Here is a 27,855-nt window from a genome sequence, read left to right as displayed (position 1 = left end):
CTGTGATCCTTAAATATGTTTTCAATGGAGAATAATTTTTTCTGAAAGTGAAAAGTAGATAGGTCAGAATTATTTGTATAGATTTTTAGGTGTGTTGCACGTTTTGGGGAAAAAAGTTTTAGTTAATCTTTAGTATTATTTAGGAAATTAACTCCCCTTTCAATTTAATGTTGACTGTTGAAGCAGGTGTTTCTGTATTTTTGGATTGAATTAGTGTTCTTTATTGTCTGACTGTTATCTGTCGACAAGATAAAAATATGGCTTATGTAATTACAAACATATGGTGATATTGTTTTAAAAATGTGTTATTTGCATTTCTTGTTTTTTTTAAAAATACAATGCTTAGAATAGGTCATCATGTAAGTAGTACCTCTAAAACAATATGAAAGTTGAATCATTCTAATTTTTTCATTTTGGAATGTTGCATGTAGCCTCATGAAATTCACGAGCCTCCCTCATCCACACACTGTCAAGTATTTATTTTTACGGAAAGCACTTCTTTAATTACTTTTTTCACCTCTAATATACTGTTGTAGTCCTTTGCATCGGTTGTGTATTCTTTATATTACTAAGTGGTACCGCTTTCCGTTTCCTGCAACTTATATTTGGCACATTAAAGTACTACCTATGTTTAATTAGTTATTATCCCACCATTGTCTTTAAATTTTTGGATGGAACCAGTTTCACCTTTGTTGTGGACGATAATATACTGTGGAAAAAAATATTTCAATTTGCATTGTTTTTTAGTACAAATTACCTTTTAAAATGTTTTGACTTCCTTCTTGTCTTTTGATTTCTGGATTTTTGTTCTCAGGTTATTTTTCATGTGTTGAATCTTCTTTAGATCTGGAAGAGTAAAAAAATTAGATTAGAAACAGTTCTATTGTTTAAATATGTGTTAGTTGCTTTGGAGAAATACATTTTAATTTTTGGGGGCATAATTTTTATCAAATGTACTCGTTTAAAAGTTGTTTAGAAGATTGAAGGTGCTGATAATGAATTTTGGATGCCTTTTTGAAGGTGGATCAGTTATGAAGTTGTGTTCTCAATTGTCTGGGTGCTGGTATCTATATGAATACAATTAGTTTGCTTTTAATTTAAATTAATTTATACTTTTACCAATTTTTCTAAAATTAAAGTTATTAGCTTTTGCAATGATCAAAGCACCCATTTTTAAAAATAATTTTTGTTACTTCTCCACAATTCACCTTTTCAAACATAAGTGACTTCACTGTGATTCAGTAGTATCTTTAAATTCTGTTTTGTGACATTTTGTCATCGTCATTTCTACCTTCACTTATTCATATAGTACTACTTTGTTTTCTCTTTTCTAGGTACACCTTGCACTTATTTAAATATTATTCAGTACCCCACAAGACATCATTTTGCTTAAACAACTACCACGTATACTGGTAAAACAATGATTTTAAATGTGTTTTTCCACAACAATATGCTTCTTTTTAGCAAAACAAGGCTCATTGTCACTGTTGAAAAGTTTTTATTAACCCCACACTCTCTTCCGATTTGTAAATTCATTGTAAGCACCCTAGCATTTTTCACTCCTCTACAAACTTTGTTAAAAGTTATCATAATTCTTTTTTTAAATGTACATTTCACAAAATATTGATTTGCTTATTTTAAAATACTAGCAAGTAATTGATTTGTAATTTTAGTTACTTAATCATGATATATCTGAGAGTCTGTTTTGCTTTGTCACAGTGTCAGTTTCTCGGATAGTGAGTGGCAGCTAAATAAGCGTGTGCTCTCGTTGGTATTCAGTTGACCACTGCTTTCAAAATGGTGGACGGCTCCTTTTATATCCCTTTTGATGTACTACCATTTTTTTCACAAAAATATGTACTTCATGTTTTTTTCTCATTTATTTAATGTGAAAACATATAATTTAATTTGTGTTTACGATTTTGCCAGTTAGTGTGAAATATGTCTGTTTTCACCTCCATTTTGTGTGCCATCGGGTCAATATTTTGTCATTGAAACTGTTGTAAGACTTCAGGGTAAAAAATGGTGGTCTCGTCGTTTTCTTTTCAGCTCTGTGTTATCGACTTTTTTTTTTGGGTACATTTCATAATTTTTTCTATATTATGTGAATTTCTTCTTTTAAATCCCTTTTGTATTTGTGAAAATTGTTGTTTTCTAGTAATTTTGAATACTCTACCAATACTAGAGTATTAAAATTAATACCAGAGTATTAATTTCTTTACCGAGTACTTTTTAACGTATGTGTGCTCAGTTTCTATCCACATTTTAATACACTTCCGCACCCAAAACACCTATTTTCCCTGCATCCGTGCCAGGAGGTATTTTACAAAAAAAAAATTAACGATTTTTTGCGTTGTAATGGCATGCGTAGTATATCTTGCGTTGTAATGAGTATTTTAATATATTTTATATATTTGTGTTGTATTGGTTTGTGTTGTGAAATCATTTGTGGTAAAAGACAATGCGTTGTAAAAAATGCGTTGTAAAAGCATGCGTTGTAATAGTATGCGTTGTAACGTCATACATTCGTTCTTTGTTAACTCGCTGGAATGGGCGAGAAGGTCCTAAATCTAGCTCAACCTAATAGTCTGACTTGCCATAGCGAGTGGGCGAGTAGATTTCAGATTGCACATACGCCTGTTGCAGTAGTGCTTGGTGCTCAAGCGGTTCCAAGCGGAGGGTCATTAGGACACTCTAGTGTTGATCAGCCACCCTACATATCGTTCTCTGCAATTGTGGAACACCAACAACCTGTTGCAGGGGTCGCTTTTACTCATCCCAGTTCCGCAGAGGACCATAAAAATGGACTCCTCCGTTACGGGTTGGGGTGCGCACTGGAACTACTCGCTGTTAGCATGCATTGAAAGCTTTGCTTCCCCCACTTTATTGACCAAGTAGACCTCCTCAGGACAGACAACATGACAGCCATTTTTTATCTTCAGAAGCAAGGGGGCAGCAGATCCCTACAGCTAATCTCACCTACTTCAGAGTATCTGGAGGTAGGCCCTCTGACACAAGATCCATCTGTTCGCAGAATACTTGCTGGGAGTGGACAACGACTTTGCTGACCTCCTCAGCCTGATTCAGCAACAGATCCACAAGTGGGAAATCCACCCGCAAGTCTTCCTCGAGTACTTCAATCCTTGGGGGATACCAGAGATGGACCTCTTCACCACAGCAGAAAACGTCACCTGCCCAAGCTTCGTCTCCATGTTCCTACACCCACAGTCCAGAGGCAATGCGCTATGGATGATTTGGTCAGGGATATTTACTTACGCTTTTCTCCCTCTCCTATTACTTCTGTTTATTGTTTGGAGGCTTCAGCAGACATCTCTCACCCTCATCCTGTTGGCTCCCACCTAGGCATGCCAGCCATGGTTCATCCCCCTCCTCGAACTCTCAGTGGTTCCGCAAGAGAGACTTCCCAACAGGCCAAACCTTCTCAAGCAGAACCAAGGAGAAATCGGGCACCGGGACCCCAGGTCTCTCAATCTTGAATCTGGCTCCTGAAATTTTAGAATTTGGGTACCTTGATCTTTGACCCAAATGCATGAACATTCTTATTGAGGCGCTGTAGCCTAGCGTGCCTGTTATGCTGCCAAGTGGAAGAGATTTTTCTAGTATTGTTGTTCCAAACACTTTAGTCCCTTGTCTATCTGCTTCACTTACAAACTTGTGGTTTAGCTTTCACATCCATACAACTACCCTGGCTGCTGTAGCCGCCTACCTTCAAAACAGGCAACACGTTTCCCTCTTCTGAGTTGTCATTAAAGCCTTTAAGGAGAGTCTGAAGAGTCGTTCCTCCTCTGGTCCTGGCAGCCTCAACATAAAACCTTAACACTGTATTAACAAGACTAATGAGCCCTACGTTCGAACCTCTCCACTCCTGCCCCCATCAGTTTCTCTCTTGAAAGGTAGCATTTCTGGTCATCATCACTTCCTCTGGCATGCCAGTGAGCTTCAGGCACTAACCCTAACTTTTCTTCTAGATACACAGAGATAGGGTTCTCTTCCCCACCAACCCCAAATTACGACCAAAGGTGGTCTCATAGTTCCACCTCGCTCAGTCCATTGAACTTCCTGTTTTTGTCCTCAACTTGACTCAGTTGCAGAACGGGCTCTCCATACCTTAGATGTTAAACCGGCCCTCATGTACTATACTGACCGAGCTAAATCCTTTAGGAAAACACAACAGCTTTTTGTTGCTTTCTCCAAACCCTACAAAGGGAAGGCTCCTGTCCACATCGGGCAAGGCAAGATGGATGGTTAAATGCATCCAGACATGCTATGCTAAAGCGACCCTGCCTATTCCTCCTAGAGCACACTCATCTCGGAAAAAGGAGCCATTTTGGCCTTCCTGTGGAACATTCCTATAGCTGACATCTATAAAGCAGCTACATGGTCGACACCATATACTTTTACAAAGAATTATTGTGTAGGAGTACTAGCCCGCAAACAAGCCAGTGTTGGCTAGGCAGTTCTCCGTACACTTTTTTCAAACCTCTACAATTTGCACAGTCTAGCCACCACTTTTTCTGGGAGGACTGCTTTACAGTCCATGCACAGCATGTTTACCTACAGCCACACATGAAATGTTACTTGCCCTGTTAGTATCTTTTAGTGGCATGTGGTGCTGTAGATTCACATGCGGCCACCCTTCTCCTTGGGCACCTGTAGTTGCTGCTGTCACCTTTCGACTTCACTTTCCTCTTTCTTTGCACGGACATCTCTCTATTCAATGCTTCGCTTCGCATTCCATCCTCACCTGCCGTGAGGAAGAACAGTCTAACAATGGAGTCGATGACCATGCACATTACCAGCAAGAGGAGGAGTCACAGTACCTCGTGACTCAAAAGACTTTCTTAGAAGAAAAACAACTTGCACTTGTGGTGGCCCAACACTAGATAGCAGTATTATGCATAGCATGTGAATCTACAGCACCACAAGCCACTAACAGATGCTTACTGGGTAAGTAAAATTTTCAGGGCTCGACAAATGTACTCGACCGCTCGCAAATGCAAGTATATTTCTTCAAGGGCGAGCCAGTTTTGAGGCCTACTTGACCGGGCTGGCGAGTGATATCTGCCACTTCAGTGCCGGGTGCCAATTTGTGGGTCGAGTGCAATTGAGGTTAGGTCGAGTAGAAAAGTGTACTTACTCAACCTGCAGGTCAAGTAAGATTTTTTTGATTTGTCGAGCCCTGATTTTCCTTAAATTGCTTTCCAGACTTTCTCATATTTGTGAAGGGGTAGGCGTGGAAGATGTTTTCCATGTATAAATAATAGATCAATATTCTTCAATATTTTGTGTCCTTATATTCACAGTCTAGGAGTGAGAAAGTTCATAAAAATGAGTATCTTTTCTTGACAGAATACGTGGCAGAGGCTTATGGCGCTCCGAGCCTGAAGAAGAGTTGGAAGAGGGCGAGTACTATGAAATTGGGGCTGAATACCCAGATTTATTTCCTCAATCTGATGACCGGCGGGTAGAAAAAATGGATATCAGTGACGATGGTAAGTATTCCTGATACCTCAATTCTTCCACCTATACTTGACAGCCAAGATTCTAAATGGTATGTTTATTAGGCTTAAAAGTACTTTAATGTCATTTGATTGACCACAGCGGCAGTGCCGGTGACGTGTACACATTTTGCCCATTGCTGAAAAGAAAACCATTTGGAAGCTTCTTGCACCTGGCCACAGGCTGCTGGTTTACGGCTAGGACTTTTTTTTTCTAATACCAGATGCCATAATTGTTCATTTCTAGGACACCTCCATGCCTTTCAATGTGGATTACCAACTACACACTTGGTTGATATTTCTTTACTGGGTTTTCAGGGAGCTGTCTGTTTTAGCAGATACTTGTGCTGCAGCCGACCTTCATTGCCTTAACTTGCAGTGTTTGGGACCAGCCCACCCTAAGTACATTTCACCTGTATTGGGTTGTCTTTTGCCCGTGTTCTTAGAAATTATTTGTAATGGGGATGAACATTTTTGGCCTCTGTCCCCGCGGGGATTTCTGGATTTTTTCAATCACTAGACTTCTTTTTATCACAGGCTCACATTCTAGCACCCTGTTCTTTGGATAGACCATCAGGAGTGTGGAAGAACTGTAGTCGTTTACTGGTCATATAACAATAAACAATAGTCGTCTCACCTCTGGTAAATATTTCACTTTGAGTTCATATAACATTAAAATCGCCAGCATGCATGAACATTTCCAAACAGATGACTGGACTCTAAAGTCTTTTACAGCTAAATAATTTATTTTATTTAAAGTTTTTTCAAGAAGTAATTCATTTTTTCGTCAGTTGGAATTATTCTCCGTTCTTAATGCAACCACTCTTCATTATTGCACATGGCTTTGGAAATTTTACTTACCAAAACTTTACGTAGGTCAACAGTCTAATCAACGCTGTGTTTAAGTTTTGGATAGTGATTCCATAATATAATGATTTCAGTTGGACTGAAACCCAATCAGGGTAAACTGATCTCTTCCTACAACTAGTGGTAAACTAATGCACTCTTATCCCAGCTCAGTTATATATTTTTAAAATATCTATTTTCAGATACTGCAAAATAGAAATACTCCTTCAAGGCTGGTGGGCAATAGGCATTGTGAATTAAATATTGAACATATTATTGTTTGCATAATTAATAACAATCAATACAGATAATTGCAGCAATCATATAGAGACTTCTAGTCGCAGACTCCTTACCTTTGAATTATCCCCAGACGTCAGACTGGATCCGGAAATGTTTGGGAGCAGTACCTCTGCACGCCGGTTTGTGGTGGTGTTTCACTCTGCATGGCGTGGTTCACGCCAGAAGTAACATGTGCTGTACCTTTATTGGTGCCAACCCAGCGCGCTGACTTCAGTTCTTTTCTCTCTGTCAGTCAGCGTAGATATGGAGGTTGCTACCCCCAGTCAGTTTTCGACTGATCTTTTTAGACTTTTTGTCTGTTTCTGAAATTTTTCTCCTTGTGTGACAGGATGTCCACTAGGAAGGATAGCTTCAAGCCCTGCGGTGCCTGTCTCCGGCAGATGTTGTGACAGGCCTGTACTTTGTTTGCCTCTGGTACCTTGAGCGCGACCACAGCGCAAGGACCTGTGTTGACTGCTGTGCAGTCTACCCCAAGGATTCGAAGGAGAGCTGCCTCAAGCTCCTTGCTGCCCGATGACCAATGCCTTGACTGTCTAGATCCCGTTCAAGAGGAAGGTCTGAGGATTGGTCGCAGAACCCAAGATCCTTGTCGCACTCGAAATTGCCTGCGGGTAAGTCCCACAAGTGCAAGAAGGCTAAAAAGTCGAAGAGGTCGAAGACTTAACCCTGTCCATCAAAGTCATCTGATGAGAAGAGGGAACAGTCATTTGCGGTCTCGCTCTTCCATTGAGGCTGTGCCCCGGCCGGCTCCGTGCCTCCCCGAGTTTCTGGGAGCCGGAGCGACCCCCACCCAACTTCGAGTTCGGAAGCCATGCACCTCATACTTAGGTGGCCTGTTCCCGCTGGCGTGTGTTTGGGCCCCGTGGGTTCGGGAGGGACCCCCACTGCTTTTCCACTGGTGGTTTGGCCTCAGCTCAAGTTGGGCCCCTGGGGTCCACGTATGAACCAGGACAGGTGCTGGTCATGTCTCCGCAGCCTGCACTGGTCCTGATCCAGATGCTCCTGGCTCGGTCCCCATTTTCATCCCTGACTCCGGCACGGAGCCGGAGGGGCGTCACCCGAGGCCAACTGAAGCAATGCCTTTCAGGTTCCGGTCTCCCTATTCTTATGGGCTGGGAGGATTAGGAGGAGTCACGGGACCCGAAGAATACCAGCCCCTAGACCCCAGCATGAACTGGTGTGAGGAATTGGCAGATGCTAGTAGACTGGACATCTCTCCAGGTACTGGCATGCTCTCCTACTGTGACTACGGAGAAGGGGACATTTGCTATAGTGGTGAGAAGGGCAGCCAAGGTACTGGAACTTAGGCTACCCTCAGTGGTAGTCAAGACTTGCGTCTTGACGGAGGTGCTTTAGCCGGGCGTGACCCCTTCAGAAATTCTTTTGCCATTTAATAAGGCTCTCACGGACGTCCTGCTAGGGACTTGGTCCACACCCTGCACAGGGTCTCACAATTGCCTATCGCTGTTCCTGCCCGGCCCCAGGGGACCCCAACTTTCTCACACAACACCCTACCCTGGAGAGCTTGGTGGTCCGAGCCTCATTCTCCCGTTCACCCGCCTGACTCTGCCCTCCGTGAACACCACGTGCCGTTTAAACTGTTACTTCCGGGCCCGGGGGGATTCAGTTGCGCAGGTTCTGCCCATGGTTCCAGTGGAGGCCTGGACCATACTCTTCAAGGCTGTGTCTGACGGGAGAGATGCAGCGAAGTTGACGATTCAATGTGTGCTGGACACAACCGACTCACTGGGTAGAGCAGCTTCTTTGTCGGTGACCTTCCAGAGCCCCACCAGGCTACTCAATGTCCAACCTTAGCTTATGGGTGTCCTTTGATGGCTCCTGTCTCTTTGAAGACAAAGCAGACTCAGCGCTGGAGTGCTTTAAGGACAGTAGAGCTACAGCCAGGTCCTTGGGCCTGTGCATGGCCCTCACCAACCCCAGTTTGCCTTTCGTTGCCATGGAAGGGGCTTTCAGCCACATCTTTAGTAGCGCAGCTACTATGACCTGCAAGTTTCCCAGCCACAGGCTGGCCGAGGATACAGTACCCTCAGCCTCTGTGGGTCGGGAAGCCAGAGGTAGGGCCAGTCCACCACTCCGTCGGCAGCCAAAGGCTCCAAAACTCTTTAGTTTGCCCTTTGACCGTCATGGGCACTGTAGGAAGCTAGCTCTCTATATAGGGTATTAAAATGAGGTGCACTGTGCAGAGTGTCCAGGTATCCCTTATTAGTGAACAGGGGCTGTAAGAAGATGGCTCCTTATGTGATGTATCAAAAATCTGATATACCATGGAAAGAGTCCAGGGGTTCCCTTATGAGCGGACAGACCTTGCTATGCAATCCCAAAGTGCTCTGTTAGGGTCAAGTGTGTTCGAACAGCCTTAGGCTTAACACAGAGGAATGCAAGACATTTGCAAATACACACTTTAGAGGCTGGCTTAGTATATGATGCATCCTTATTTAGGTGATGCACTTTGTGCTAATCGAGGCAACCTCATGATTTTAGTGGTCTTTGATAACCATAGAAAGCTCTTAAAGTGGTAGCTGTCGACCCGCTACCTGAACTAACGCCTGAACTTCCTTCAGCCCACTAGACACCTCTGCGTCCCTTTCTCTAACCCTCACCCCGCATCAGACGTAGCAGATGCAGAGGGGTCACTCCTACCTACCTAGCAGCAGTGACTTGGAACTAGCTATCCTTTCAAATACGGACCTCCCCAACTGGTCCAGAGTTCCGAAAGTCCCTGAAGTCCTGGCTATTCAGCTAATCAACTAGACCCTGCCAGTGCCTCTGTACTCTCACGGGTGACCAGAAGCGCTCTATAAAACTACTGATTAATGGCTTGATTGAAATACGCCCATAGCACAGCTTCTGAGAGCTGCACTTTTCCGCTCTCCCTTAACCTCCTTCACTCCTCCTGTACCTTGCCTGGATACATATGTCTTAAATACACAGTGAGCCATACCTCTAGATCCTCAAAGTGTCTTAGTTGTAGACTAGGGCCAAAATATCTGAGATGTAATCTCAACCAAACGCTTCACTAATTTCGGAGATACTGATTTGCCAATTTTAATCACTGTATTTACTTGTGCCTCATGTTCTGTGTTGGCAAAAAGGTGGGTAGTTAGAAATAGATGAAATGCTGCTATTGTACATCAACAAAACCAAACTATTACACTTGTGGAGCATATCTAAATGTGTAGGCCTTAGTAAGCTAAAAAAGAGTTATTTGGATTGGTTTTTAATACGTTTTAGTTTGAAATTGATCTCTTGCTGATTACTTTCAATTTTGGAACTGTTCACCAAGTCCTTGTCTATTTATCTCCCTTCCTGTTATACTTTGGTTTTATGCTAGTCCTTCTGTCTCCTCCCCTTTCAAGTCTAAATGCAGGACTTTAAAGTCCAGAATAGGAAGTTATTGGAGCATACATGCTACAAGTGGCTGAGTATTTAAAACAAATGCTTGCATGTGATACTTTTTAGCAGTCTCGATGTATTTAAAATCTGGTAATCTGTGGGATTATTTAAGATCTGGTAATCTGTGGGATTCTAGGCATTGTTCATGAAGCTTCTTGTTTTGATTTTTTTATAGAGGAAGGGAAATCACCAGACTCTCCTGTGCACATTGAAGAGGATGAGGCTGAGCTGGAACTTCAGAAACAGCTGGAGAAAGGCAGGAAACTGAAGCAACTGCAGCAGCTGAAGGACAGTGGTGAGAAGGTGAGTTAGCCCACGTGGGTTGCCGGTATCAATTGCAGTCATGGTACAGCAATGAGCTCTGCATATACACCTCAGTCCAAGCCTACAGTATTTCTAAGCCTTTCCAAATGAATCTTAGACAGCACCTCCAGCAGACCAGACCAGAGGACGTATTGAAGCCTATGCTGCATGTCCCTGAACTACAGTCTCAAACTATCTAAGTACTAGAATCATACAAACCTGGTATTTCACCTCAGTCCTGATATTCAAGGATTTGCTGTTCCAGATTGGAAATAATTGTTTCAAGTTTGTCAAAGTCCTCTAAATTAGGGTCTGTAACACCATAATATTTTGAGGAGCGTCTCATTGCAGTTTAATGTTGAAGAGACTAAGGACTCGCTAAATGCGTACTATGGTCACTATAATAGATTTAGTTATTGATAGATGAAGTCCTACTTTCGGGAGAGCCAGGTTTTAGAAATTAAGTGCCCTTTGCAGGATGGTGCATGATCTGAAGTATAGTGGAGTTCTCTAAGCTCATCTTCCAACAACAACAACATTTATGGCCTACATGGATGCCATTTTATGACGGTATTGCCACCAAAGGTTAAGACACAGGTTTGTATTGCAGACTTTGGCCAATAGAATAGAGATGTTACGCTTTACTCTGCTGTTGAAATGATCTGTTTGTGTGGCAGGTTGTTGATATGGTGAAGAAGCTGGAAGCCTCGAAGGGTAGAGAAGATGATGATGACCCAGAAAAGAAAGGAGCTATTGTCTTCAATGCAACCTCAGAATTCTGCAGGACACTGGGAGAGATACCTACATATGGTCTAGCTGGGAATCGAGAGGACCAGGAAGATCTTGTGGTATGTCCTTTGTATGAAGTTCAAATACATGATCCACCCTATCTTGTTGAATCTTAATTGTTTTATCAATCTTTTCTTCAAACATGCAAATTCTATATTTTCAGTGCCTTTCTGTCACTTGTGTGTTTCAAAAGGCAGTGTTTATCTTTGCTGCTACTTTTTCTCCAATTATAACAATTACTTTGATGCAGTCCCTGAAACGCCTTATAACTCCATGCGTTATTCCTCTTTGCCATTTACTTTGTTTGCGAGAGGTAGTTTTACCTTTGTATGCTTTGGGAAACCTATACAAAAGACAGGTGAAAACACATTTGTACAGCTGCAGTGTTTTCTTGGTGAACATAAACAAATTTGGTGCTCTAGCAGCATACTCCACAATCTACTGCATCATTTGTAGACTTGTTTTCTAGGTCAAATTGACCAGCATTGCCACCCACACGGTGCAACGCTGTAACAGACACTTTATTAAAGTTAATTAGGCACCTTCAAATCTTGATTGTTGAAATAATCGATTTAAAGACATGCTTGGGTGGCCAGATGGTGCAAATATTTCCATTTCAAGGACTGGGGAACGGTTTTGTCTGGAGCAGAAAACAAACTTCAAATACATAAATGTAATTGTGAGGAAATGGGGTGCATTATATGGTGTTGTTGTGCCACTGCACTATTTAATGCACTTACCAACCCCTTTAGGGCCAGTAGGTTTAGTTTGTCATACTTTAAGCTCAATCCTGGGTAGCTGTGGCTCTGTGCAGCAAGGCGTACACAAAGGAACAAGTATAAATCATTTAAACACCACCAGAACAATTGAAAACAAAATTGACCACACCATAGAAATCCAACACCAGTTTATAACAAGCATTTACAATGCAATGGTTTCGCCTTTGGAAAAGTTAGAGCTTTTGGCATTGTAAATGACAAAATTTTTATTTATGTGTTGGTTTTGAAAACAAATAAATAAATGGCATTGTCATTTACATTGCCATTAGCTTAATCTCTCGCAAATGTGAGACCTATTGTACCCTACGGACGAGCTCAGCAGACAGCAATTACTACCACACACACACACCCAGAGCCACACACACCCAGAGACAGCCAGACACACACACCCAGAGCCACACACACACACCCAGAGCCAGCCACACACACACACACCCAGAGCCAGCCACACACACACACACACCCAGAGCCACACACACACACACCCACACCCACCCAGAGCCACACACACCCACACCCACCCAGAGCCACACTCACCCACACTCAGGAGAGCAAGCACAGCGAGGGGGCAGGGAAGCAAGCACAGCGAGGGGGCAGGGAAGCAAGCACAGCCAGGTGGCAGGGAAGCAAGCACAGCCAGGTGGCAGGGAAGCAAGCACAACCAGGTGGCAGGGAAGCAAGCACAACCAGGGGAAGGGAAGCAAGCACAACCAGGGGAAGGGGAACCAGGGGAAGGGGAACCAGGGGAATGGGAACCAGGGTAAGGGGAACCAGGGGGCGGGGGAGCAACCCACCGAGAGCCACACACACCCACCGAGAGCCACACACACCCACCCAGAGTCACACACACACACTCAGGAGAGCAAGCAGAGCCAGGGGGCGGGGAAGCAAGCACAGCCAGGGGGCGGGGCAGCAAGCACAGCCAGGGGGCGGGGCAGCAAGCACAGCCAGGGGGCAGGGGAGAAAGCACAGCCAGGGGGCAGGGAAGAAAGCACAGCCAGGGGGCAGGGAAGAAAGCACAGCCAGGGGGCAGGGAAGAAAGCACAGCCAGGGGGCAGGGAAGAAAGCACAGCCAGGGGGCAGGGAAGAAAGCACAGCCAGGGGGCAGGGAAGAAAGCACAGCCAGGGGGCAGGGAAGAAAGCACAGCCAGGGGGCAGGGAAGCAAGCACAGCCATGTTTCCAGTGCATGGCTATTCTGAACAAACCACACGTGAGGGTGTTACCATCATAAATTGATTACTGCAAATATTCCTCTCATAAATGTATAGCTGCTAGCTCCAGTAATGTGGATGCATATAAATGTTGATATCTTTTAAAAGGAAAAATGTATACAATTAATTTTTAACTGTTTTGAATTATTCCTTGATCAATTCGTACTGTGATAACTACTTGTACTTTTATGCATTTACTAAATGCGAATAAAGTTATTTGACTGATTGACTCAGTTCGTCATCCCACCTTTGTACCAGCGTCAGAGAAGGACTCGACATTACCTTTAATACGTAGCTCACACCTGTGACACACCTGGCACATTTCCTCCTTGCCTAGTTAAAATGCTCCCTAAAAGTCCATAATGCGCCACATGATGTCATGACGTGAAACTCAGGGCAACATGTTGCACACCCAAGTCTGTTCCATGCCAAACACAGCGATGTGAGCATCAGAACCATAACATTTGGTGACATTTTGTTCTAATGCCATGCTAGGTACCATGTACGCATTTTAATGCACACTGTTCCATGGAGCTGCCAACCACAATGACATGCTCAGCCCATTCCAACTCCTTAAGGATCCTCAGCAGAGGCCTGGTTTCCCTTATGCCAACTCCAAAAGTTCACTTCATCCTGTTTTGATGCCAAGTCACGCTAAACAAATGCCACGGTGTCATGATGCCAGCCCCAGAGTCACCTTCATCACATACCAGCCGGTCCTGTGGCTATTCCAAGTGACACAATCTTAACACCAACCGCAAAGACACCATCAGCACATGCCCCTTATGCCAGCCACGCAGACATTCAGCCCATGCCAGCCTACTCTCATGTCAAACCCAGAAAACACTCTTCGTATGCCATTCCTCGTTAATGCCAACCTCAGAGTAACACTCAGCATGTGGCTTCCTACCTTATGGCAACTGGAAAGACACATTCAGCACGTAATGCCTACCTCAGAGGAATACCCAGGACATGCCATGGTGCCCTCATTCACACCCATGCCTACTTTGGGCATGCCATCTTAACTTAATGACAACTCATGAAAGCACTTGGTACATTCCATCCTCTCCTTTAAACACCTCTGAACTCTGCCAGGTGGCCATGATGCCAAACCCAGGGTTACATTCTGCACATGATGCGAGCCTGTCTTAATGACAACCTCTGAGGGCACGATCACGACATGCCACTCTGCCCCCCTTACATCTTGCTCAAAGTCACCCACAACACATTGTACATCCCGGATGCCACTGGAGAGGCAGTTCAGAGTCGCCAAACAAGCACCTCCTGACAGTAGTGCCCCGAGCCGCCACCCGCCATCAGCTGCCCCCTTACCGGTCTGGGCGCGCAGCACAGGATCCCAAAGGTGAGCCAGAGCAGGGCACGCTGCGGCGGTGGGCGCCAGGGTGCCATGGTGGCGCACCCTCCCGCGCTGGACAGGACGCCGCCTGTCGGCCGGAACTATCCCTTGCTCTCCGGATTCCCCAACCAGGTTATGCTCCCTACGACAGCCCTGCAGCGGCGAGAAGCCCTCCTGACGTTATCTGATGCTGGGGTAGGGGACCCTCTTCCACACAAGGCACCTCAGACTCCAGCCATGCTGTCTCCGCTCTGCACCGCAGGGTTCAAATCCCTCCCGGACTCACACGCCCCGCTCTGGCAGGCAGTCAGTCAGCGGCGCGCCACGCCACAGCAACTCCACGCTGTGCTCGTGGCCAGGGGCAGCGGAGTGCTCGAGGAAGCGCCGTGACTAAAGGCAGGCCCAGGCTGATCCTTACCTGATCGCTGCTGCCCTCCTCCTTGCTGCCGGTACGGATTTGCGGTGGGGGCGGGCACCACAATGTGCCCCGCGCCCCCTCCGCTCCACCCTCGTCAGGCTCCTCTCCGGTCTCCCTCCAGGCATGGGAGACCGGCAACACCGACAAAGGCTTCCCCCAGGCAGGGGGAAGCGGCAAACAGCAAGGCTTCCCTTTCCCTCCCCCGGGCTGCGGGTGCGGGACTTCCGGCCGGCCGCGAAGGGATTGGCCGGCCGGCCAGGTACTTCCGGGTCGCCGCGGGCAGCGCGGCGGCCCTCGCTAGGCAGGCAGGCGGGCAGAAATCGCGAGGTGGGCACTCGCTGGTGGCGTGAGAGGACACGGACGGCAGGAGGGGGCGGGAGAGGACACGAACGGCGGGAGGGGGGCGGGAGAGGACACGAACGGCGGGAGGGGGGCGGGAGAGGACACGGACGGCGGGAGGGGGCGGGAGAGGACACGGACGGCGGGAAACGTGCACAGGACAGCAAGGGCGGCGGAAAGGCACACGGAGGGGGCGGGAATGGACAGCGCATCTGAATTCACTTTCAGTGAAAGGGGAGGGAACGGGAAAAAACGTAACTCCGCCCTGGGAAAAAATCTCCGGAACGCCCCCGAATCTGGTCCAGCCTTGATGGACAGATCCGGCACTCAATGGCTAGCCTCCATTTATGGAGCTAACCAATGAGAGCCGGGGGACGTTCCAGGAGTCCTTATTGACGACATAGGATTTCACCTGCGCTGAAGAGCTGCGCAGAACGCAGCCTTCGGCAGGCGAAACCCAAAAATAGCCTTCATTTTTAGACTACAATGAAAAAGATCCAGCGGAGAGTTCTGGCAAAATAGAATATACAAGGTGTAGTAAATCAGGTTATTTCATTTGACCGCAAACAAGCAATGGCAAATTCAACAAATTTGACACTTCAAAACCTTTTCACCAAAAAGCTTGGGCTAGTTGGAATGCAGACTCTTGGAGTCACTTTAGGCGACCAACTCCAGTGTGGAGCCATTCAAGGGGACCAGCAAGGTCCTCAGAAATCGTTACATCATCAAGTGAAGCAGTCTTCAGTCAGCTCTGGGCACTTTTATCCTTGGCAGGGCTTTCCTATGGAAGTCGTCCTAATGCATGGGATGAAGGATGCTGAAGATGCTCAAAGGATGCTGCAAATGCGATGCTGTCGACAAGGGTCTTGCTACCATTACACCTTGGTCCACAAAGGGGGTGAGGTGGTCCTGGGCGCATGGTCAATGCCCTTATTGTGGGGGCCATGCGCCCCGCGCCTCTGGGACCGCCACATCCCCAAGGCTACATTACAACATAATGCGTGGGGGGGCTCCAGCGCCCCCGCTTGGACTTGGAGACTGCCACCTCTGCGGGGCTGATGAATTGAAATGTGGGGGGCCAAGCCCCCACAGCCCCGGGGACTGTCACCTCTCCAGGGCACAAATTAAGTAAAGACGAGGGTCCATTGCGGACTCCCGGCCCCAGGGACCACCACCTCCCCGGGGCTACAAAGTAGATGGGAGGGGGGCCATGTGGCCACTCTCCAGGATCCCTTCATGGTGCTGGGGACTGCCACCCCCCAGGGCCGGCCCCGGGAATGTCCCGGGGTGTGACATTTTACCCTAACCATAACGTCCCTGTAACCCTTGTTTTTTGTGTGATTTTTCTAAGATTTTTTAAAATTCTATTTGCTAAATATAACTTGCTTGTAACCGTTTGGTTTTTTCAGCAAAATTGGGAATCACGGTGACGGCTCCAACACCTACGACGTCCGTGATTTTTGAGACACTTCACAAGAAGCATTTGTCTCGCCCTCTACTACCGCTCGTGCCAGGATTGGTAGAGCCGGCGGAGGAGCTGTTCCTCACGCCTGCAGTAACGAAAGCCGCTCCATCCTGTCTTTAGAAGTCCAGGGCCCCGGATTCCGACCCAGCTTTTCTGCGGATTGACCCTATTCCGGACTCCGTTATAGTGACGGCAGCCAGGAAACAACACTCTACCTCTCCGTCTTCTACCGTGCCTCCGGATAAGGAGAGCCGATGGATCGACTCAGCTGGCAGGAAGGCCTGTGGGACGGCATCTACGACCATGAAGGCCTCTAGCGATGCGGCCTTGCTGGGGCGGTATGATCGTGCCCTGTGGGAATCCCTCCAGCAGTTCACGGACCTTCTGCCACGAGATAAGAAGGAAGATTTCCTGGAGATCCAGAAGCAAGGGATGCTGATTTCGAACCAGGTCATCAGCGCGGCTGCTGTTGTCTCGCTTTTGGCGGCCCACGGGTACTGCCATGGGATCAACCAGCGGCGCCATTCTTGGCTCAGCCTCACATCACTCAAGCCGGAGGCCCAGCAGCGAGTGGCCAATCTGCCCTTCTCGGGGGAAACCCTGTTCGGCAAGCATGCGGACGATGAGATGGCCCGCATGAAAGTGGAGGCCGAGACTCTGACGGCTGTGGACTTGGAGAAGCCCAAGGACAAGAAGGCCTATCGCATGTTCCAGAAACGGTTCGGGGCACGGGGCACAGGGCAGAGGGCGAGGGCAGGCTTCGGGACAGCAGCAGCAGTTCCGGAGGCCCTTCCAGAAGCGCCAGAAGGGTAGAGGAGGTCAGCAGTCCTCTACAGCGAACAAGGGCGCGGCCGGGTCTCGACCCTGAGCGGTTACTTCCCCTACATCCGTTACCCGCTCCGGTGGGGGGAAGCGTTCAATTTTTTCTGGCAGAGTGGAGAAAAATTACTCAGGACAAGTGGGTGCTGAATATTGTTTGCAATGGATACAGTCTTCGGTTCACCAGCCCGCCTCCATCCATTCCACCGGTCAGCTTGCAGTTTCAGCTGCGAGAGCTCCAGGCGGAGGCCGATATCCTGTTAAGGAAAAGGGCGATAGAAGATGTACCTCTGTCTAAAAGAGGAAGAGGTCTGTGCTCCCGGTTCTTCCTGCTTCGCAAGAAGGACAAGAACGAGTTCAGGCCCATTCTGGATTTGCGACAAGCAAACAAGTGGATTTGCAGAGAGAAGCTTTGCATTCTGTCGTTGCATCAGATTTATCCTCAGCTGCAGCAGGGAGACTGGCTGTGTGCTATAGACCTACAGGATGCGTACTTCCATGTGCCCATTGCACACAAACACAAGAAGTTCCTGCGATTCCAAGTCGGCGCCAATCATTATCAGTACACAGTACTGCCATTCGGGCTGAAGTCTGCGCCCAGAACATTCTCGAAGTGCATGGCAGTGGTAGCCGCACACCTAAGGAAGAACAAGGTGTTTGTCTACCCGTACCTGGACGATTGGTTGATCAAGGCCTCCTCGGAAGCTCAAGCGCACTTCCGGAAGACGTGCGTTCTCTTGAACAAGCTGGGGTTGCACATCAACATGTCCAAGTCTGTCCCGACTCTGGTCCAGTGCATACAGTACTTGGGAGCCTCCATCAATACGCTGTCCGCAAGCGTGTCTCCTTCGGAGGAGAGACGATTATCACTCCTTCGGAAGGCTAAGGCTCTTAAGACGGCTCCATCTACAACAGTGAGGACGGTGTCTTCTCTACTGGGGTCGATGGCCTCTTGTATCGTCCTCACGCCACACGCATGACTGCACATGAGACCATTGCAGGAGTGCTTGGAGGATCAGTGGGATCAGAGGAAAGGATCTTGGGACGACAAGATACGACTGTCTCTGCATGCTCTTCAGTCACTGAAGTGGTGGTGTTCAGTAGAGAATCTCCTCAGGGGGGTTCCCTTCCACAAGGACATTCCCACGCAGACTATAGTGGCGGATGCGTCGCTCCGCGGCTGGGGGGCGTACTCCGGAGACCTACAGATTCAAGGGACGTGGTCCCCGACTGAGTCCACGTACCACATCAATTTCCTGGAACTCAGAGCTGTTCACTTGGCACTGAAGGCCTTTCATCCGTCCTTCCCGACCAACTCTTTGCTTGTTCAGACGGACAATACGACCACGATGTATTACCTCAACAAGCAGGGGGGGGTCGAGATCGCGCACTCTGTCGCAGGAGGCGCAGGCGATCTGGCACTGGCTGCTAGCCAGAGGACTGACGATAACGGCTACCCATCTACCAGGTGTGCAGAATGTTCAGGCAGACGCACTGAGCAGACTGATTCAGGAAAACCACGAATGGGTCATAAACGAATAAGTACTAGGAGAAGACTTCGCAAGGTGGGTGACTCCAGACGTAGATCTGTTCGCCACCGCCGAAAACAGCAAATGCCGAGACTTCGCCTCCAGGTACTACCAGCCGGGGACGCTGGGGAATGCGTTATGGATCAACTGGTCGAACAGCTTTCTGTACGCTTTTCCACCCATTCCCCTGATTCCGGCGGTGCTTATCAAACTGTCCCAGTCCAGGGCGCAGATGATCCTGATTGCCCCAGAATGGCCCAGACAGTGGTGGTTCACGGACCTGCTTCACCGGTCTCTCCTTCCTCACATACGGCTGCCGTACAGACCGGACCTTCTCATGAAGTTCGGGGGGCGGATGTTGCACCCCAACCTCTCGTCCTTGAGTTTGGCGGCATGGCTCCTGAGATAGTGCAATATGGCCATCTGAATCTACCAGAAGATTGCATGGACATACTGAAGGAGGCTAAGCGACCTTCCACTAGGACTTCTTATGCTTACAAGTGGAAGAGGTTTTGCATCTGGTGCAAGTCCAAGAACTATGACCCGACAACATGTAAGGAAGATGTCATCCTTCCATATCTTCTACATCTGGCGCAGTCTGGCCTTAATGTCCATCACATTAAGGTTCATCTGGCTGCATTGACTGCCTACAGGAAATGCCCTTCACAGACTTCCTTCTTTCAGATCCCTGTGATCAAACATTTTTTGGAAGGCTTGAAGAAAGTGTTCCCTCCTGTCCGGCTTCCTTCGCCTTCGTGGGAATTGAATGTGGTGCTGTCCAGATTGATGAAGGAGCCTTTTGAACCTATTCATAAGGCTTCGTTGCTGCACCTGTCCTGGAAGGCGGCGTTCCTCGTGGCCATTATATCGGCCCGCAGGGTGAGTGAAAGTCAGGCGTTGTGTTGCCAAGAACCTTATACTGTATTTCATGCTGCTAAGGTTGTTATGCATACTCACCCTAAATTTCTTCCAAAAGTTATATCTGATTTTCATGTTAACCAGACCATAACTTTGCCTACGTTTTTTCATAATCCTTCCTCTCCAGCGGAAAGGTCCCTGCATTCCCTGGATGCCAGGAGGGTGTTGAAATTTTATCTGGATAAAACCAAGGATATTCGTAGGTCAGACCAATTGTTTATCAATTATGGATCAGTCAGGACGGGTCTTGCTACCTCTAAACAGTCCATCTCGAGGTGGATTGTGTCCTGTATACAATTGTGTTACCAAAAAGCTAATAAGACCTTAGGGGGTAAGCCTAAGGCTCATTCCACCAGGGGAAAAGCTGCTATGACTGCTTTGCTCCGTAATGTTCCAATTGCAGAAATCTGCAAGGCGGCCACTTGGAAGTCGGTTCATACCTTTGCTAAGCATTACTGCCTGGACACTGATGCCAGGGCAAACGCACAGGTTGGGCAGGCTTCGCTGCGAAATCTGTTCGCACAATAGTGGTATTATTTCTCTGTTCTCCACCGCCGCTTTGGTGGGGGGATGGGCCTGCCATTCTATTCACTAGATTATGACTATACACAGAGATCCCCTACTACAGAAGAAGTAGTTTCTGTCCTGTAACTCCAGTTCTGTAGTAGGGGTATCTCTGTTATAGTCATAAGCGCCCGCCCTCCTCCCCGGTGTAGAGAGGTATTCATGTCAGGAATGCTACAGGTCTGGCGTGTTACGCCTTCAAAAAGAACTGAAAGTAAAAGGGACCTGTAGTGCATTCTGGGATACTGTGAAGTTCTGGAAAGTTCTCTTAAAGGCACAGTATCCTGTTCTGAGCCACATAATGGCAGCCTATGGGGCTTGTCTGTCCATGTCTTCCTCTCTATCATTCCAGAGGGGGTTTTGCTGTTAAAGCAAGGGAAATCTGGACATGCTTTGCTGTTTGTGGATTTTTGGTGGAATTTCTAGTTGAAGTACTAGACAGTGTAGCCTGTGGATATAGGCTGCATTATCTGTCTTTAATTCTCTCTTAAGTGTCTGTGCAGGTCTGCATTTTTCGACACCTTAAGAGATTATTTTTGATTGCTCCGGGGTCCACGCACATGGGCGGGACTATTCACTAGATTATGACTAGAACAGAGATACCCCTACTACAGAACTGGAGTTACAGGACAGAAACTACTCCATTTTTGCTTATATGGGACATTTTAGAGGTACTTGTACATATCTAATTCTTTTTTTCCTATGGAAGGACTGCTTCTTTGTCGTTAGGGTCTAATGTTTTTGACTTCTTTTTTTTTTTTATATGAACATTTGTTTTCCCCATGGGGGATGGATTTTCTCTGTGTAGTTTACAGATCAGTACTCACCTTATATGGTTTACAAGTGTTGGTCAGTGGCATGGCCAGCTCTTCTGCGTTTTACAGGTTTGAACATGCTGTTGGGACTTGTGTATATAACCAAATGGTTATGGATAAGGTCTTATTGTCATGTGCAATATCTTCCTGTGGTTCTGTGTTATGTTATGTTATGTTGTTATGTTAGCTGGTGTTTTATTGAGCGCTCAGCTACTCAAGCGGAGTGTCCCGGCGCTATCAGACCCATAACAACAGAGCCCTGGCGAAATGGAGGAGACTTATTGGCCAAACAGCCACGTTTTGAGCTCCTTTCTGAACGACCGTAAGCTCTCGCTCTGTGCACATTTGTTGTGAGATTAGAAATTCTAAAGTAGTTTTGTTTTACTGTCATGGGTATATTATTCCCATGGTTTATATGTCTTGCGACTTTAATTACCTATGGTCCCTTAAAGGGGACTTTATATGGTAGGTTATGTTTCTGCACACCTACTTTATAAATTTCAGGTATTTTCTGTTGTGGACCAGGTTGGTTTTAGTAAGAGACTTTTCATGGTTACAGTTTGCAGTCACTCCTCCGTAGATGGTATGGCTTTGGCATTTTCTTCAAAAATCCTCTTTGGAACCGAACCCTCCGGTTCCAAACACAAATCCGGCTCTGACCCGAAATCCTCCATGCCGAAAGTCAAACAGTTTTCGGTGCCGAAATAGTCATTACCCACAGGCCTACACACGTTTGCACCAAAAACGCCGGTGCCGAAAACGTCGGCACTGAACCCGAAAGATGTTACTTTCGATCTGAATTTAGACCTTGTTCCACCGAAAACTGATCCAAAGCAAAAGAGAATATATTCACCCTGAAACTGGTCATATTCATACCAAACTACCTCAGAAACACAAGCTCACTGATGATGACACTCCTTACAAGATCCATTTAAAGAAAGTCAGTTGCTACCAGTCCTATCCATCCACCTCCATCATACCCCCCCACTACCTTATTCTCCACCTTCAAATCCTTTACAAATTACACCTCTGGATTCTCCACAATCTCACCATGAGGGCGATGATGGGGGGGGGACACATTTACCATTAGATCCCTGGCTAGATTATGCAATTGATCCTCCAGCAGATAATGACCCAGACATTTACCCAGCCAAGCCATCTCCTCCAGACAATGTATCCCACCAGGAACTCATTGCCAGGGCTGCACAATATCATGGGCTGGCACTGCACAAAGAATCAGAAGATTTTTTTGTTTTGAAGAACCGTTTATACCCACTTACTGGGTCTCGGTGGCGGGGGAATCGCCCAAGTCTTCCATACTCTCCTTATTTAGTAAAAGGAGACACAGGAGCCTTCGTCTGCAGGAGAAACCAAGTTTTATTCGAATAGCCTGGGCTATGGAACAGAGTCCCAAGCTCGTTAGAAACATGACCGAGGAGGCTGCTGCTTCACTCTGCAGCTTACAGGCCTTATATACACATTTCCCACATTAATAAACCAGTTTGGGTGGGGTACGGCACCCCAGAGTCAAAAGTGCAGTTACACCATTCTTTGTTTAGGTAGGACGGGGGCTGCAACAGATAGTACAAAGATAACGACAGGTCTTGCAAAACAGGATATGTACGTGAGAGAACAGAGAGATCTTGAACAACAGGATATGTGAAAGAAACAAGTTCTGGGACAGTGGCGTGACCAAGTTTTGCGAAACAGGATGGATGTGTGCAGGAGTTCAGTCCGAGGGTGGTGAGGCCAATTCTTGGTTCCCCTTGTTCGAAATTGGCTCAACCACAAGGAGCAGGAAGGACAGGGTGGTTGTGACAGCTAGAATTTCAACAGACATCAGCAGAAATTAACAGGAGTGTCGTGCAGAGGTGTTTGACACGAAATGGCAATGCAAAAACAATGGAGTCATGACACAAAAGGAGTAGAATAGATTATGTAATATGTAGTCTTTCACTCTGGCAGGGGGTTCTTGATATGGTCATCAAGGGTAGATTGGAAAGCGATCACAATCCCCTTTGAGTGACCCACAAATGGTGGAATGTTGGGCCCCAAAACATGCATATAAGAAATGACCAAATCCCAGTAATGGCCAACAATATGCGAAGGTTGAAATGGCCAAGGGTACTAGCAAATGAAGAAACAATTACCTTTATTAGTGTTGAGGTGGATAAGGCTCTTACTTCTATGGAAGTGGCAAAACCTACAATCCCTGGTTCCAGGGATATTACAGATATTCACAACAAGTTTTTCTGTCTCCTAAAACCACACTTTATGCAACTACAAAGCACCAAAGGTAAAAAACCTCCTAAAGCGGCCAGGTGGTTTAATCGCCAGTGTAGGTCAGCACGATTGGCACTGGGCCATGCTATCAGAGAAAGAGATAGGGCTGCAATTAGTGCAGCCAGGAAATTGTATAATATAAGCATTTCCCAAGCAAAGAGAAAATGGGATGAAGAGCACTGGGCAGAGTTGAAGGAGGCTTCCAGTAGTAAGGACTCCAGGCTTTTTTGGAAGATTATAAAGTGGGGTAGAGGTGGTACCCCTGATAGGCCTGATAATAATGTAGCTGAAGAAGCCTGGGTTGAGTACTTTAGACCACAATATGCAGAAGTAAAGAAGGTTGGGATAGGGGAGGTGATATCGCCAGTCTTTGCTACTGATAACCTGTTTTCCCTTAAGGAAGTTGAAATAGCAATTTGCTCAGTCCAAGGGGGGAGGGCACCAGGGTTAGACGGGATACCCTCAGATGTCTTTAAACAAGACATGAAGAGGTGGGCGAGGTATGTTTTTTTATTGGGTAACTCCATTGCCAAGGGAGGGGTGGTCCCTGAGCTGTGGCAAGGTGCCGTTATCATACCGATCTACAAAAAAGGAGACCGGTCTCTCCCAGCTAACTACAGGCCAATAAGCTTGATTGCTACCATACAAAAAGTTATGGGGAAAATGGTTGTAAATCAGCTTATGGACTGGGTGGACGATAACAATGCTCTTTCCCCCTACCAAGCAGGATTTAGGCGGGCCACCAGCACAATCAACCAAGTCTTTCGCTTCACCATTTTGCGGTGGAGGACGGTATTGCTTGGCAAAGGCTGCCTGTATGTTGCATTTGTCGACTTGCGGGCAGCCTTTGATTTGGTCCCAAGGTGTAAGCTATGGATGGTCTTACATAAACTATGCATTCCAGCTGAACTCCTTACCCTAATCATGCGATTGCATGAATGTAATTTTGCCAGAGTCCAGTGGGGTGGGAATGGCGAGTCATCATCGGATTTCCCGGTAGAAAGGGGGGTCCGCCAAGGCTGTGCAATGGCACCCCTACTCTTCTCACTATTTATTAATGGGATTGTGGGGAGGATGTTAAATGTTGGTGTAGATGCACCTTCGTTAGCGGGCGTCAGGGTCCCGATCCTGATGTTCGCTGACGATACCCTAATTATGTCAAAGACTCCTGCAGGTTTACAGCGTGCCCTAAACATATTTGATGATTTTTGTAAACAGTATGGCCTTGGAGTAAATGTGGGTAAGACGAAGTTAATGGTCTTTTCCCCGCGCCATAAAGCCCACCCTAGGGTACTCTTGAACAATACTATGCTAGAGGTGGTTAGGGAGTTCACATATCTAGGGGTCCAAATAGCAGATGGCCTGGGTTGGTCACATCATCTGGAAAATACGGTATTAAAACACCAGCAAATTTCAGGGGCTTTGCGGGGGGAACATAGAAAATCTAAAACCAAACCCATCAAGCCTGTCCTCATAGTGTATGATGCAAAGGTTATAGGTGCGGCCCTATATGGTGCAGAGTTGTGGGACTGGGAAAAGTTATCGACCCTACAGATATCAGAGAATAAGTTCCTTAGAGGAATTACAGGCGTCCCCCAGAGCACCCCCCTAATTCCACTGCTTCTTGATCTAGGTAGACGATCAATTGGTGATAGAGCGCGATTGCGCCCCATTCTTTACTGGAGATGTCTTTGAACAACTCCAGAGATTAAGCATTATGCAGATGGATTCCTGGCGATAATTAAGGAAGATAATTTTCATAAGATCAACTGGCTAAAACATTTAAGAGCCATGTTAATTAAACTGGGCCTTTTTAATCTTTGGACCAATCCACAGGGGGAAGTTTTTCCAAGTAAAGAAGCCCTCAAGTCTCACTATTGGGATTGGGTAGATAGCAGCCTTCTGAGGGGCACGGGTTCTGATTCTATGGCTGGTCGCTTTCTGGAAGTCAAAATCTGTCCTATTTTAGAAAACTATTGGGACAGTATTACTGCCCCATTGGACAGGAAGTTAGTCTTCCAGTTAAGGTCTGGATGCCTTCCGCTAAAAATATTAACTGCAGGATGGCAGAGTTCGACCTCTGTGTTGCCCAGCGTGTAAAGCTGCTACAGAAAGTCTAGGCCATTTTTTATTTGTCTGCGATGCTTATTTGTTACCAAGGAGGGTATGGCTAACTCCAGTCTGTAAAAATCTTGGGACACGACATAGTGTAGTGGCTATGAGAATCCTATGCACATCCACTCAAGAGTCGATTGTTCTTGGAGTGGCCAAATATCTGGGGTGGGCTTGGTCAATCAGGCGGAGGTTGATAGGTAGGCTTATTTAATCTTATGTCATTTTTAATGTAGTTCTAATGTAATTTGGTCTTATTTTTGTGTGCAATTCTTATTGTCTAGTATTGTATGAGCTTGCACAACTGTTTTTTAGAATATGTATATGTATAATGATGAATGAATTAACTGTTTTTATCTGTATTGTATTTGATTATATGTTGTGCTTTTATGAGAAGTTATCTCGAATAAAGCTTGTACTACTACTACTACTACACAGTATCTTCAACCATTCCCCCTTCTGCCACCCACCTGGCGGCACCTCCCACATACATTCCTTCCTTTTTCTTAAGAGCTGTCTGGCTGGTCAGCCAGGGCATTGCCCTTTCCAACATCATCCGTCACTTTCTTATGCGCTTTACATTTTATAATAACTACCTTGCTGGGTAATGTCAGGGAGTCTAATAATCGGTGAATTAGGGGGCCATGTTGAATTTTTGTCCCATGTAAAGTAAGGAAATTCCTTTCCTTCCAGAGTCTCCCAAAGTTGTGAGCCACCCCAAAGGCGTGCTGGCTGTCAGTGTAGATATTAACCATTATTCCTTTGTTTAACTCACAGGCTCTAGTGAGGGCCACTAATTCTGCAGCCTGAGCAGAGCACTGCGGAATCTGAGCTGTTTCTACTACTTGCTCTTATGTCGTGAGGGCGTAGGCAGCTGATGTGTTACCATCTGGCCCTCTGAGACATGATCCGTCCACATACAGTGTACCTTCTGGGTCTCTTATTGGGGTATCCTGTAAGTCAACCCGTCCCTTTGTCTCCTCTTCTGTCCTCAATATACAGTAATGTAGATCTAAACAGGCATCCTGAGTATCCAGTGGGAGTAATGGGGCGGGATTCAGTACAGTGCATCTCTTAATGTTAATGTGGCTGGAAAAGAGTGTCAATTCATATCCTGTGAGTCGTGCGCTAGTGAGGTACTGTGTCTTGGTGTTGTTAAGGAGGGTATCCACAGAATGGGGAACCAGCAGAGTCAAGGGGGAGTTCATGACGATCCCCGCACTCTGACGGACCATGAGTGCGGCCGCAGCTGTCGCCCGTAGGCATCCTGGGAGAGCCCTCGCAACAGGATCTAAGGTAGCTGAAAAATAGGCACATGGCCGATGGTGACCTCCAAATATCTGGGTCAAGACAGCACATGCACAGCCGTCTGTCTCATGTACAAAAAGAAAAAAATGTTTGTTATAATCGGGAGTACCGAGGACTGGAGCAGTACACAGAGCTCTTTTTAAATCCTGGAAGGCCTGCGTATGCTCTCTAGTTCATGGAAAGGAACTGTCTGATACGTCTTTGGTGGTGAGGGCAAGAAGAGGTTTGACCATGGGCGAAAAATTGGAAATCCACTGTCTGCAGTAGGAGGTTAGACCTATGAAGGCTCGCACCTGCTTTTGTGTCCGTGGAGCCACCATAGCATTGATAACGGATACACGATCAGCGGTGAGCTGCCTTCCCTCCTTCGAGAGGAGATGACCTAAATAGGTCATCTTCTCTTGACAAAACTGAAGCTTTTTTAAAGAGACCTTGTGGTTATGGAGGGCAAAGTGGCGTAACAAACAGAGAGTAGCCTCTTTACATGTCGGGGCGGAATTTGCAGTAATAAGGAGGTCATCAACATACTGCAGCAGTGTGGAATTATCAGGGAGTTCCAAAGAATCTAGTTTACTTTTTAGAGCTTGACTATAAATACTGAGGCTCTCGGTGAAGCCTTGAGGGGGGCGGCAAAATCTAAAGCTCCGCCCACCAAGGGAGAAACCAAAAAATTGTCTGCTCAAAGAATGTATAGGAATGCAGAAAAAGGCATTCTTCAGGTCTATGACAGAAAAGTGCGTGGCGTCAGAAGGGACCATCGTCAAAA

At 46.6% G+C, this 27,855-nt stretch overlaps 1 protein-coding gene across 1 annotated transcript in view; it reads left to right on the top strand.

Annotated features, from left to right (window-relative positions):
• The window catches only part of SART1 (spliceosome associated factor 1, recruiter of U4/U6.U5 tri-snRNP), a 414,579-nt gene that overhangs the window by 309,786 nt on the left and 76,938 nt on the right, over positions 1-27,855 (top strand). The window contains exons 11-13 of the mRNA XM_078660694.1: positions 5,371-5,513; positions 10,255-10,382; positions 11,060-11,230. Of these exons, the coding sequence (XP_078516820.1) occupies positions 5,371-5,513; positions 10,255-10,382; positions 11,060-11,230 (442 nt within the window). The remainder of the gene's footprint in view (positions 1-5,370; positions 5,514-10,254; positions 10,383-11,059; positions 11,231-27,855) is intronic.

Source organism: Lissotriton helveticus, chromosome 9 (assembly GCF_964261635.1).
Source record: "Lissotriton helveticus chromosome 9, aLisHel1.1, whole genome shotgun sequence".
Classification (NCBI taxonomy): Eukaryota; Metazoa; Chordata; class Amphibia; order Caudata; family Salamandridae; genus Lissotriton; species Lissotriton helveticus.
Note: the sequence above shows the minus strand (reverse complement) of the source record. Positions and strands in the feature narration are given on the sequence as shown.